Source organism: Balaenoptera acutorostrata, chromosome 6 (assembly GCF_949987535.1).
Source record: "Balaenoptera acutorostrata chromosome 6, mBalAcu1.1, whole genome shotgun sequence".
Lineage (NCBI taxonomy): Eukaryota > Metazoa > Chordata > Mammalia > Artiodactyla > Balaenopteridae > Balaenoptera > Balaenoptera acutorostrata.
This window is the reverse complement of record NC_080069.1, coordinates 74,683,820-74,696,674: the sequence shown is the minus strand read 5'-3', so window position 1 is coordinate 74,696,674 and position 12,855 is coordinate 74,683,820. Positions and strand designations below refer to the sequence as shown.

Here is a 12,855-nt window from a genome sequence, read left to right as displayed (position 1 = left end):
ATGCGCAGGCTCAGTAGTTGTGGCTCACGGGCCTAGTTGCTCCGCGGCATGTGGGATCTTCCCAGACCAGGCCTCGAACCCGTGTCCCCTGCGTTGGCAGGCAGATTCTCAACTACTGCACCACCAGGGAAGCCCGTTATTATAGTTTTAATTTGCATTTCCCTAATGACTGATGATGTTGAGCATCTTTTCTTGTTCTTATTTGCCAACCATATATTTTCTTTGAAGTGTCTGTTTAAATCTTTTGCTCATTTCTTTTTCAGTTTTAATAAACTTCTTTGAAAATAATATCAGATTTACAGAAAATTTGCAAAGACAGAACAGAGTTTCTTTCTTTTTCTTCTTTTTTTTAATTGGGGTATAGTTGTACAGTGTTAGTTTCTACTGTACAGCAGCAAAATGAAGTAGAGTTCCCTGTGCTATACAGCATGTTCTCATTAGTTATTATTTTATACATATTAGTGTATATATGTCAATCCCAATCTCCCAATTCATCCCACTCCCCCTTCCCCTACCTTGGTGTCCATACATTTGTTCTCTACATATGTGTGTCTATTTCTTCCTTGCAAACTGGTTCATCTGTACCATTTTTCTAGATTCCACATATATGCGTTAATAAACGATATTTGTTTTTCTCTTTTTGACTTGCTTCACTCTGTATGACAGTCTCTAGGTCCATCCACGTCTCTACAAATGACCTAATTTTGTTCCTTTTTATGGCTGAGTAATATTCCATTGTATGTATATTCCACATCTTTATCCATTCATCTGTCAATGGACATTTAGGTTGCTTCCATGACCTGGCTATTGTAAATAGTGCTGCAATGAACATTGGGGTGAATGTGTCTTTTTGAATTATGGTTTCTCTGGGTATATGCCCAGTAGTGGGATTTCTGGGTCATATGGTAATTCTATTTTTAGTGTTTTAAGGCACCTCCATACTGTTCTCCATAGTGGCTATATCAATCTACATTCCCACCAACAGTGCAAGAGGGTTCCCTTTTCTCCACACCCTCTCCAGCATTTATTGTTTGTATATTTTCTGATGATACCCATTCTAACCAGTGTGAGGTGATACCTCATTGTAGTTTTGATTTGCATTTCTCTAGTAGTTAGTGATGTTGAGCATCTTTTCATGTGCCTCTTGGCCATCTGTATGTCTTCTTTGGAGAAATGTCTATTTAGGTCTTCTGCCCATTTTTGGATTGGGTTCTTTGTTTTTTTGATATTGAGCTGCATGAGCTCTTTGTATATTTTGGAGATTAATCCTTTGTCCGTTGATTCGTTTCCCAATAGTTTCTCCCATGCTGAGGGTTGTCTTTTCATGTTGTTTATGGTTTCCTTTGCTGTGCAAAAGCTTTTAAGTTTCATTAGATCCCATCTGTTTATTTTTGCTTTTATTTCCATTTCTCTAGGAGGTGGATCAAAAAGGATCTTGCTGTGGTTTATGTCAAAGAGTGTTCTTCCTATGTTTTCCTCTAAGAGTTTATAGTGCCCGGTCTAACATTTAGGTCTTTAATCCATTTTGAGTTTACTTTTGTGTATAGTGTTAGGGAGTGTTCTAATTTCATTCTTTTACATGTAGCTGTCGAGTTTTCCCAGCACCACATATGGCTTGTGGGATCTTACATCTCCAACCAGGGATCAAACCCAGGCCGTGGCAGTGAAAACGTCGAGTCCTAACCACTGGACTGCCAGGGCATTCCCTAGAACAGAGTTTCTATATACCACTTACCCAGTTTCTCTTGAGTCATACTTACATAAGATGCTAATATTATTTTTTCCAAACTCAGTGTTGTCTTTTGTACAGTACTATTAACTAAATTTCAGACTTTATTCAGATTTCACCAGTTGTTGTTTTTTTCCTGTTAATAACCCTCCCCACCTCTACCTCTTTGCCCCCTGCTCCAGGCTCAGATCCAGTATACCTAGAGTTAATTTTCTGTCCTTATCTTATAAGTCTTTTGGGTATCTTTACCTTCTTGGAGAAGTTGTGTCTAGAGCCATCTGACCTACTCCAATCTGGAGTGATTTATTTATAGATCTCCTCCATTGTTGCCATGTTGGGATTTCCCTTTATGTTCATCCTGGGGATTCCTTTCACCTTCCTCTTGGGTTGGATCTCTTGATTTCTGGATCCAATGGCTTTCTATTTCATGGCTTTCTTTTTCTTGGTTTACTATCTCATTTTGGTTAAACACATCTTTTGGGAGTTTCTAGATAAACAGAAGATGGAAATGATTTTTGCATAGATAATTTTATTCTACCCTCACTTTTAATTGGTTTTCCAGGGTGTGATGATTAATTTTATGTATCAAATTGGCTAGGGTAGAGCACCCAGTTATTTTATCAAAAACTAATATAGGTATTGCTGTGAAAATATTTTATAGATGTAATTGAGGTCTTTAATCAGTTGACTTTAAGTAAAGGAGATTACCCTCAATAATATGGGTGGGCCTGATCCAATCAAGTGAAGGCCTTATAGCAAAAGCTGAAGTTTCCTCAAAAAGAAGAAATTCTGCCTCAGGATTGCTCTATTAACCCATGCCTGAGTTTCCAGCCTGCCCTGTGAATTTCAGAATTGTCTTTCCCCACAGTTGTGTGAGCCCGTTTCTTAAAATAAATCTGTTATCCATGTCTATGTCTCTACTATTCTATTTCTCTAGAGAACACTGACTAATACACAGGGTATAGAATTATAGGTTAGCAATACATTTCTCTCAGAATCTTGAAGGCATAGTTCCATTGGTTTCTAGCTACCAGTATGCTGTTGAGAAATTTGATACAATTTTGACCCTTGAGCCTTTATATAAAATTAATTTTACTCTGAAAGCTTGTAGAATCTTGTCTTCATCCTTGGTGGTCTGAAATTGCATGGTAAGGTTCATTTTCATCCATTGTTCTGGGTGCTCAGAGTCCCTTTCAATCTGGAAACTCACATCCTTTAGCTCTGGGAAATTTTCCTGACATTTGTTTGAGGCTTTTCTTACATCCATTGTCTAATTTTCTCTTTCTGGAAGTCCTATTATTTGGATATTGGATCTAGTGGAACGGTCTTCAAGTTTTCTTATTCCATTTCACCTATTTTTAATCTTTTTGGGATGTATCTTGAAACTTATTTCCTAATCACTCTCTCAAGTAGATCCTAATTTCTGCCATCATGCTTTTAATTTCCAAGAGCTCTTTTATGTTTTCAGAATGTTCATTCTTTTTCCATATATTTATTTAATCACTTAAAAACTAAAATATATATTGAAATCCTTATCTGTCTGCCCCAAACAATGAATATTATAAATTATCATTTTCTTTGTTATAAAACTGAAAACAGAAAGTTAAATTTGTATGATTTCTGGAATATTTTGGTCCATAAAATTTAGCAATGCAAATGCACTGCACAAAAATTTTGAATGCTACAGTTTAATTTTTGTTTCATGCATAAGAAAATTAACTTAAATAAAACAAATTAAAAGAAAATTCTGTTAAGTATTGATATCCCTAGTTAGTAAGTATTTACTAACAGACTAAATAAATGCTTCTGTGATGCTTACATTATGGAAATGCCTTGTTTTGTTTGGTGAAGCATAACACATGTCCTTGAATGTGTTTTCAATGCATAGATGCTATTCTTACTGATTATTTTTGCATTTAATTCCATCTACTTATGCAAACGTTTGGGTATGCTATCTCATTTTTCTTAACTGCTACACTAATCCTAGTTAATCCTAGATCTTTTTCCATGGGTTTATTAACATGCCAAGATGTATCAGTTCAATATGTAGTCTTGTAATTTTAACAACTACTGTTTTCATACTTTCTTATTCTCATTTAACACATGCAGCTCTAAGTTCTTATATAAACTGCAACTATCTTTTTTTTGTTTCCTACTTTTTCCCTGCATAAATCTCTCCCTTTGTCACAGTGCTCTTTTTTTTTTTTTGTCTGCATAGAACCTTCATATATGAGGTTATATAACATATATAGGTTATATACATATGTAGGTTGCTACATATACAAGGTTATATAGTATAGTAGTTAGAAGTGTGGGCTCTTAAATTTGGCTAGACTCCCTGCATTTATTTATTAATTAAAATTTTTATTGGAGTATAATTGATTTACAATGTTGTGTTTGTTAGTTTCAGGTGTACAGCAAAGTGAATCAGCCATACATATACACATATCCAATTTTTAATTTTTTTAATTAATAATTTTTTGGGGTGCTTTATACATTCTATTATTTATATATAATATAGGTTATTAAATTATGTTTGCTCAAGACCACTGTGCCTATTAAATGATATACTGTATGTAAAGAAGCTAGAACATAAAAAATTAGTATGGGTTCTTATAAGGTTAGAAAGGGGGAGAGGAAGAATTGGTCATCTGCATTCCTTTTTTTCATTTTCTAACTTGATGTGTATCACCTCCACATTCTTGTCCCCAAGGTTTTCGAAAATACTAACTCCAACATGATGTAAAGAATATCCACTCTTTTTTAGATTCTTTTCCCATATAAGCCATTACAGAGTATTGAGTAGAGTTTCCTGTGCTATAAAGTAGGTCCTTATTAGTTATCTATTTTATGTATAGTAGTATGTATGTCAATCCCAATTTCCCAATTTATCCCTCCTCCCACTTACCCACTGGTAACTGTAAGTTTGTTTGCTACATCTGTGACTATTTCTGTTTTGTAAATAAGTTCATTTGTACCCTTTTTTTAGATTCCACATATAAGTGATATCAGATGATATTTGTCTTTCTCTATCTGACTGACTTCACTCAGTCTGACAATCTCTAGGTCCATTCATGTTGCTGCAAATGGCATCATTTTGTGATGAGTAATATTCTACTGTATATATATACCACATCTTTGTCCATTCCTCTGTCGATGGACATTTAGGTTGCTTCCATGTCCTGGCTATTGTAAATAGTGCTGCAGTGAACATTGGGGTGCATATATCTTTTCGAATTATGATTTTCTTCAGGTATATGCTGAGGAGTGGGACTGCAGGAACATATGGTAGTTCTATTTTTAGTTTTTAAAGGAACCTCCATACGGTTCTCCATAGTGGCTATACCAATTTACATTCCCACCAACAGTGTAGGAGGGCTCCTTTTTCTCCACACCCTCTCCAGCATTTCTTGTTTGTAGATTAAAAAATAAATTTTTTTTAAAGTATTTTTTAAAAAAATTTATTTATTTTTGGCTGCGTTGGATCTTCGTTGCTGCGCGTGGGCTTTCTCTAGTTGCGGTCTCCATAGAGTGGGGGCTACTCTTTGTTGCGGTGCACAGGCTTCTCATTGCTGTGGCTTCTCTTGTTGCAGAGCACGGTCTCTAGGCACACAGGCTTCAGTAGTTGTGGTTCGCGGGCTCTAGAGCGCAGGCTCAGTAGTTGTGGTGCACGGGCTTAGTTGCTCCGTGGCATGTGGGATCTTCCCAGACCAGGGCTTGACCTCGTGTCCCCTGCATTGGCAGGCGGATTCCTAACCACTGTACCACCAGGGAAGCCCTGTAGATTTTTCTGATGATGGCCATTCTGACTGGTGTGAGGTGATACCTCATTGCAGTTTTGATTTGCATTTCTCTAATGATTAGTGATGTTGAGCATCTTTTGATGTGCTTTTTGGCCATCTGTAAAATGTTCATTTTTGTCACAGCATCCTGATCATGCTTCATGGATGCTGTATAATTTATTATCTTTGAAGATGTATGGTAATTTTTGTTTTGAAGTTTACTTCTTGCAGTCCTTGTTTACCCCAGCGGCAATTTTCTGTTTGTATATTTCAGTCTCATTTTAGAGAATTTCCTTAGATGTCTTGTGATATTTGGTTGGCTGTGCATTGAGTGGGGACTAAAATGTGAGTGAGCACTGGGTGTGGGGGGTGTAGTGGAACTTCACTGTAGGGTGCCTTGGCTGAGTCAGTTGTTGGGGAAATCTCCAGTGTTATTACCTTTAAGCTTTCCCCCTTGGTAAGGTAACTATATAATTTGTGGTAAAAAATGGAACATTTTTGAGAGTGAAAGTATATACTGTTATTATGCCTGAGTGTCCAGCATAAACTCAGACTATCTTAGGCAAATTAGCATATGGTCATCTACTTCCTGGTAGTGATATTTTTTTCAGAGAAAATTCTTCCACACCCAGTATGGGTGCTAGAAGTCAAGCTGTCTGCATCTAGGAACTGTGTGGAGGAAGAGGTCTAGGGAATCATTATTTATCTTTCAGTGCACATGCTTATGGCCCCAAATTGTAAACTACCCAAATGTCAATCAGCAATAGAGTAGAAAATTGTGGGATAATCATATAGCGGAATACTACTCAGCAATGAAAAAGAATGAGCTTTCACTGTATACAATGAAATGAATGGTTCTCATACAGTGTTGAACAACAATAACACCAAAAAGCCAGATAAGGAGGACATACTCTATTACTCTATATGAAGTTCAAGAACTGGCAAAACTAATCCATGATGATAGAAGTAATAATAATGGTTACCTTTGGGGCATTGATGGGGAGGCATCAATCCTACCAATGGTATTGATGGGGAGGGGGCATGAAAGAGCCTGTAGGTTAGCTGGAAATATTCTCTCTCTTGTTCTAGGTGCTGCTTACAAGGGTGTGTGTATATATGTAAAAAATCATTGAATCATACAATTAATAGTTGTGCACTCTATTATATTTAAGTTATACCTCAATTTTTAAACAAAGGTACAAAGTGTTGAGGTTTTCTGAGACAGGTGAGTTGACCACAGACTGGCCAAGGGTGATGGTGGTGGGGGGGAGAGAGGATTGGGCATCATGGACAGCTTCATGGCACTGAAATAGCATTTGAGTTAAGCCTTAAAATAGTGGTTCTCAACAGTTCTTGGGTCAAAGTCACTGTGAATTTGATGGAAATTATTGTCTTTCTCGTCATGAAAAAAGCCCCCATATACACAAAGGCAGACCCAACTTGTGTATATTATTTCATGGCCCTATTAATATCCATCTGTGACCCTCCTAAGAATCAATGGGTCCTGGGCTTAAGGACCCCTGCTTAGATAAATGGATACAAATGGGAGGGGGAAGAGTAGGATTACAGCTAAGTAAACCCCTATAGTAAGATCGGGCATCTGCCAGCACATATGGATACCAGGCAGAGAGAGGCAAAGAATCCTCCACAATCCACTTCGGTAAAATTTCCCATTGACAGCCCAACCCAGGATAAATTCCCAGCACCAACTCTGCAGATGAAATTAATACTTATATTGAGTAACCATGGCTCCAAGCTGTATTTACAAAAGCTAATATTATGTTTGCTTATGAGAATCAGCTTGCTTTAACTTGAAGTATTTTCCACTGAGCATCTTACTCATCAGGAATGTCTTTTTGTTTTCTAATGATTTTTTCTGCAGTGTATGATTATGCAGCCTCTTAACCTTCTGCTGCTTGGGACACTCATATGATACTATAGATGTATTAACTGCTTAAATATTCATTGCCCCTCTCTGCTGAGTCTATTCCTATGTGAAAAGTACACTTCCCAACACTTTTGACGACAGACTTGTCTATGTCATTTGCTTTGGCCAGTGAAATGTGAGAAGTTCTGTAAACCATGTTTAAGCAGAAGCTTTATGAGCTCCCATGGTTCCACTATCACATTTTTTCTTCTGCCATAAAAGTGGCATGTCCTAGATAGGGGTTGCTCTGGATCCCAATCCAGAGATTTGGGGATTGTTTGTTACCACAACATAACATAGTGAAAGCTGACTAACACACCAGGACATTTGGGAAAGTCTCTTGAACAAGTTGAGCAGAATCTGCTATTGAGTCTTTTCTCAGGGCCCGGGGAGTTTTCTCTCCATTTTCATCTATCAATCACGAGAGTCAGTTTATTTAGGATTCCAGAATATGTAAAAATGAGGGGTATCCAAGTTACTTCTTTTTTATTAACAAAAGAAAGAAATGTAAAGACCATAAACCATTGGAATTAATATAATACCACAATTGAGAACAAAATATTTTATTTCTCTCAATAAAACTATAGTTTACAATAGTATTTACTAAATAAATTATATAATCTCTTTTACAAGCAATAAACTAAATCACAAATATTTCAAAGACAATGTATGTACACGACATAAGGCCTTTTATAAATAGCTTTGCTTTTCCCATTTCACTAGTAAACAGTGAAAAAATCTTTATAGAAGCTAATTTTCTATAAAGTATATGCAGACCTATTACACTGATCTTTATATGAAACCAATTTAAACTTTTAATGACATGGGCTATGGTTATAACTTTGAAAAAGAGCATAATTCAGACTTTATTTACCATTTTGCATGGATAGATTTTTAAAAAATATATAAGCAGATTACATATGTTGCTTATGGATAATCACTGGATGCATGCAAAATGAAATAATCCAAGTGTCAATAGTAAAATAGCACTTCCAAGTCCAAAAAGGTGATTGGCAATGGTATAGAAAGCAGCTTAAATAGAGTTCATGCAGTTCTTCACAGTTCAGCAAGCAACAGCAAATGACAGAAGAGTGTGGTATTTTTCACATCACATCTGCTGATCAGCCTCTCGGCCAAGGCTCCCCTGACATCTCGCAAACTCCAAGTCCAGTTGATTATGACTCTGTGTGTAGTGGGGCTCAGCCAAGTTTCCTTTGGGAAATTGTGAAGTGGAGAAACTTCTCTCCCACAACCGTGTTCCTGCCTCATCCATCTGCTTAGGTGGTCACCATTTTCACTTACTGGGGGAGAAAAAAAGAAAGCAGATGTAAGACTAAGTTTTGGCATCAATTTATAATGGCGCCTCATGATTGCGAACACAAGTTCTTTCTTTCTTCCAATGACTTGTGCCCGGAAAACATGCAGGTAGAAATGGGAGGGCATTAGGCCTGGAACTGATTCTTTTGCAATGATGAGCATCTGCTTCCCTGGACCTGCAACATGTAAATTACACCAAGATTTATCAAGTGCTTACCACATCACAGCTTAGTGCTAGGGACTTTGAAGGAAACAGCGCTGGCTAAGACACACTCCTGCCCTCCAAGTGCACAGGGTTTTGGGGATGTGCTGTGGTATATCAGCCCTGAAGCCAATCAGAGCAACTTGAACATGGTCTGGAACTCATGAATGCTGTGTGCATTTTTACACACTATCCCTGTGGCTGGGGAGCAAAACATATGTCTAGCAAATATTGGACCTAAAATGGTAGCCACTTAAGGTCAGAGGCAGCTAATTCAATCCCTGACATTTGTACCAAGATATATACGGGGAAGCGGTACCATGGTCAGTCAGACACAATGGCTTAAATCTATTGATTCTCTCTAATTATTACAGCTACAGGACATTATGCAAGTTACTTAACCATCTTTGCACCTTATTTATCTGTTAAATGGGAGTAATAAACCCTACTTTATAAGTGATAAACTTTTCTATGAGGAAATAGTATTTGTACAAATAGACACACATACATGATATACACAAATTCTATACATATCATTTAGTGCCTGGCAATATTAGTGTCTCCAAAATCGTAGTTAAGAAGGTTGTAGTTGGGATCACAGAGATTGTGTGGCCCAACACATTCATTTGGAGGCTGAAATAACTTGAGTAAAAAGTTTGAAATGACTGAAAATTATTAGGAAAGAAACTATATCAAAGTGGATTCTGTTTAAAAGTATTACATCTCGTAATTTGAGCCTATTGTGAGTTGTAACTTTTATTGTTTTATAGTTGAGACTGCTCCTTCTCATTAATCTAAAACACGTTCACACTGTTACTTTCCATCCTGTTCTATTGATCTATATTTCTGTTTTTGTGTCAGTACCATATTGTTGTGATGACTACAGCTTTGTAGTATAGTCTGAAGTCAGGGAGCCTGATTCCTCCAGCTCCATTTTTCTTTCTCAAGATTGCTTTGGCTATTGGAGGTCTCTTGTCTCTCCATACAAATTTTAAGATTTTTTTGTTCTAGTTCTGTGAAAAATGCCATTGGTAATTTGACAGGGATTGCATTGAATCTGTAGATTGCCTTGGTATTACAGTTATTTTGACAATATTGATTTTTCCAATCCAAAATCATGGTATATCTTTCCAGCTGTTTGTGTCATCTTCAGTTTCTTTCATCAGCATCTGACAGTTTTCAGAGTACAGGTCTTTTGCCTCCTTAGGTAGGTTTATTCCTAGGTATTTTATTCTTTTTGATGCTAAGATAAATGGGATTGTTTCCTTAATTTCTCTTTCTGATCTTTCATTGCTAGTGTATAGAAATGCAACAGATTTCTGTGTATTAATTTTGTATCCTGCCACTTTACCGAATTCATTGATGAGCTCTAGTAGTTTTCTGGTAGCATCTTTAAGATTATCTATGTACACTATCCTGTCATCTGCAAATAGCAACAGTTTTACTTTTCCAATTTGTATTCCTTTTATTTCTTTTTCTTCTCTGATTGCTGTGGCTAGCACTTCCAAAACTATGTTGAATAAAAGGGGCAAGAGTGGACATCCTTGTCTTGTTCCTGATCTTAGAGGAAATGCTTTCAGCTTTTCACCACTGAGTATGATGTTAGCTGTGGGTTTGTCATCTATGGCTTTTCTTATGTTGAGGTAGGTTCTCTTTAAGCACACTTTCTGGAGAGTTTTTAATCAGAAATGGGTACTGAATTTTGTCAAAAGCTTTTCCTGCATCTATTTAGATGATCATATGATTTTTATTATTCAATTTGTTAATGTGGTGTATCACACTGATTGATTTGCATATATTGAAGAATCCTTGCATCCCTGGGATAAAGCCCACTTGATCATGGTGTATGATCCTTTTAATGTATTGCTGGATTCGGTTTGCTAGTATTTTGTTGAGGATTTTTGTGTCTATGTTCATCAGTGATATTGGCCTGTAATTTTCTTTTTGTTGTTGTTGTTGTATCTTTGACTGGTTTTGGTATCAGGGTGATGTTAGCCTGAGTTTGGGAGTGTTCCTTCCTCTGCAATTTTTTGGAATAGTTTCAGAAGGATAGGTGTTTAAGTCTTCTCTAAATGTTTGATAGAATTCACCTATGAAGCCAGCTGGTTCTGGACTTTTGTTCGTTGGAAGTTTTAAAATCATGGTTTCAATCTCATTACTTGTGATTGGTCTGTTCATAGTTTCTATTTCTTCCTGGTTCAGTCTTGGAAGATTGTACCTTTCTAAGAATTTGTCCATTTCTTCTAGGTTGTCTATTTTATTAGCATATGGTTGCTTGTAGTAGTCTGTTATCCTTTGTGTTTCTGTGGTGTCAGTTGTAACTTCTTTTTCATTTCTAATTTTATTGATTTGAGTCTGCTCCCTTTTTTTTCTTGATGAGTCTGGCTAAAGGTTTAATCAACTTTGTTTATCTTTTCAAAGAACCAGCTTTTAGTTTCATTGATCTTTGCTATTGTTTTCTTCATCTCTATTTCATTTATTTCTGCTCTGATCTTTATGATGTCTTTCCTTCTACTGCCTTTTGGTTTTGTTTGTTCCTCTTTCTCTAGTTGCTTTATGTGTAAGAATAGGTTGTTTGTGATTTTTCTTGTTTCCTGAGGTAAGATTGTATTGCTATAGACTTCCCTCTTGGAACTGCTTTTGCTGTGTCCCTTAGGTTTTGGATTGTCATGCTTTCATTTTCATTTGTCTCTAGGTATTTTTTGATTTCCTCAGTGATCCATTGGTTGTTTAGTAGCATATTGTTTAGGCTCCATGTGTTTGTGTTTTTTAGTTTTTTTCTTGTAGTTGATTTCTAATCTCATAGTGTTGTGGATACAGCTTCAATTTTCTTAAATTTACTGAGACTTGCTTTGTGGCCCACCATATGAGTTATCCTGGAGAACGTTCCATGTGCACTTGAGAAGAATGTGTATTCTGCTGCTTTTGGATGGAGTGTTCTATAAATATCGGTTAAGTCCCTCTGATCTAATGTGTCATTTAAGGCCTGTGTTTCCTTATTGATTTTCTGTCTGGGTGATCTGTCCATTGATGAAAGTGGGGTGTTAAAGTCCCCTACTATTATTGTGTTACTGCTGATTTCTCCTTTTATGGCTGTTAGTATTGGCCTTATATATTGAGGTGCTTCTATGTTGGGTGCATATATATTTACAATTGTTATATCTTCTTGGATTGATCCTTGACCATTATGTAGTGTCCTTCTTTGTCTCTTGTAATAGTCTTTATTTTAAAGTCTCTTTTGTCTGATATGAGTATTGCTACTCTAGGTTTCTTTTGATTTCCATGTGCATGGAATACCTTTTTCCATCCCCTCACTTTCAGTCTATATGTGTCCCTAGATCTGAGGTGGGTCTCTTGTAGACAGCATATATATGGATCTTGTTTTTGTATCCATTCAGCCAGTCTATGTCTTTTGGTTGGAGCATTTAATCCATTTACTTTTAAGGTAATTATCAATATGTATGTTCTTACTGCCATCTTGTTAATTGTTTTGGATTTATTTTTGTAGGTCTTTTTCTTCCCTTCCTCTTTTGTTCTCCTCTCTTGTAATTTGATGTCTAACTTTAGTGCTGTGTTTGGGTTCCTTTTTCTTTTTTGTGTATCTATTGTTGATTTTCGGTTTGTGGTTGCCATGAGGTTTTGATATAGCAGTCTATACACACACACACACACACACACACACACACACACACACACACACACAAGACTGTATTCAGTTGCTGGTCTCTTATTTTCAAATGCATTTCCAATGTCCTACACTTGTACCCTTCTCTTCTCATGATTGCTGATTTTTATATAATATTTGTGTGTGGATGATTTCCTACCTTTACCATATGATTGCCTTTACTGGTGAGCTTTCTCATTTGTAATTTTCTTGTTTCTAGTCATGGCCTTTTCT

General features: G+C 36.5%; 1 protein-coding gene and 1 long non-coding RNA gene across 8 annotated transcripts in view; one reads left to right on the top strand and one right to left on the bottom strand.

The window, feature by feature from the left end:
• The window catches only part of LOC130708437 (uncharacterized), a 147,530-nt gene that overhangs the window by 106,137 nt on the left and 28,538 nt on the right, over positions 1-12,855 (top strand). The window lies entirely within an intron of this gene.
• The window catches only part of PIP5K1B (phosphatidylinositol-4-phosphate 5-kinase type 1 beta), a 349,897-nt gene continuing 345,055 nt past the window's right edge, over positions 8,014-12,855 (bottom strand). For all 5 annotated transcript variants that reach the window (XM_057548627.1, XM_007182239.2, XM_007182240.3 and 2 more), the window contains one exon: positions 8,014-8,739. In XM_057548627.1, the coding sequence (XP_057404610.1) occupies positions 8,737-8,739 (3 nt within the window). In that variant the 3' untranslated portion in view covers positions 8,014-8,736. The remainder of the gene's footprint in view (positions 8,740-12,855) is intronic.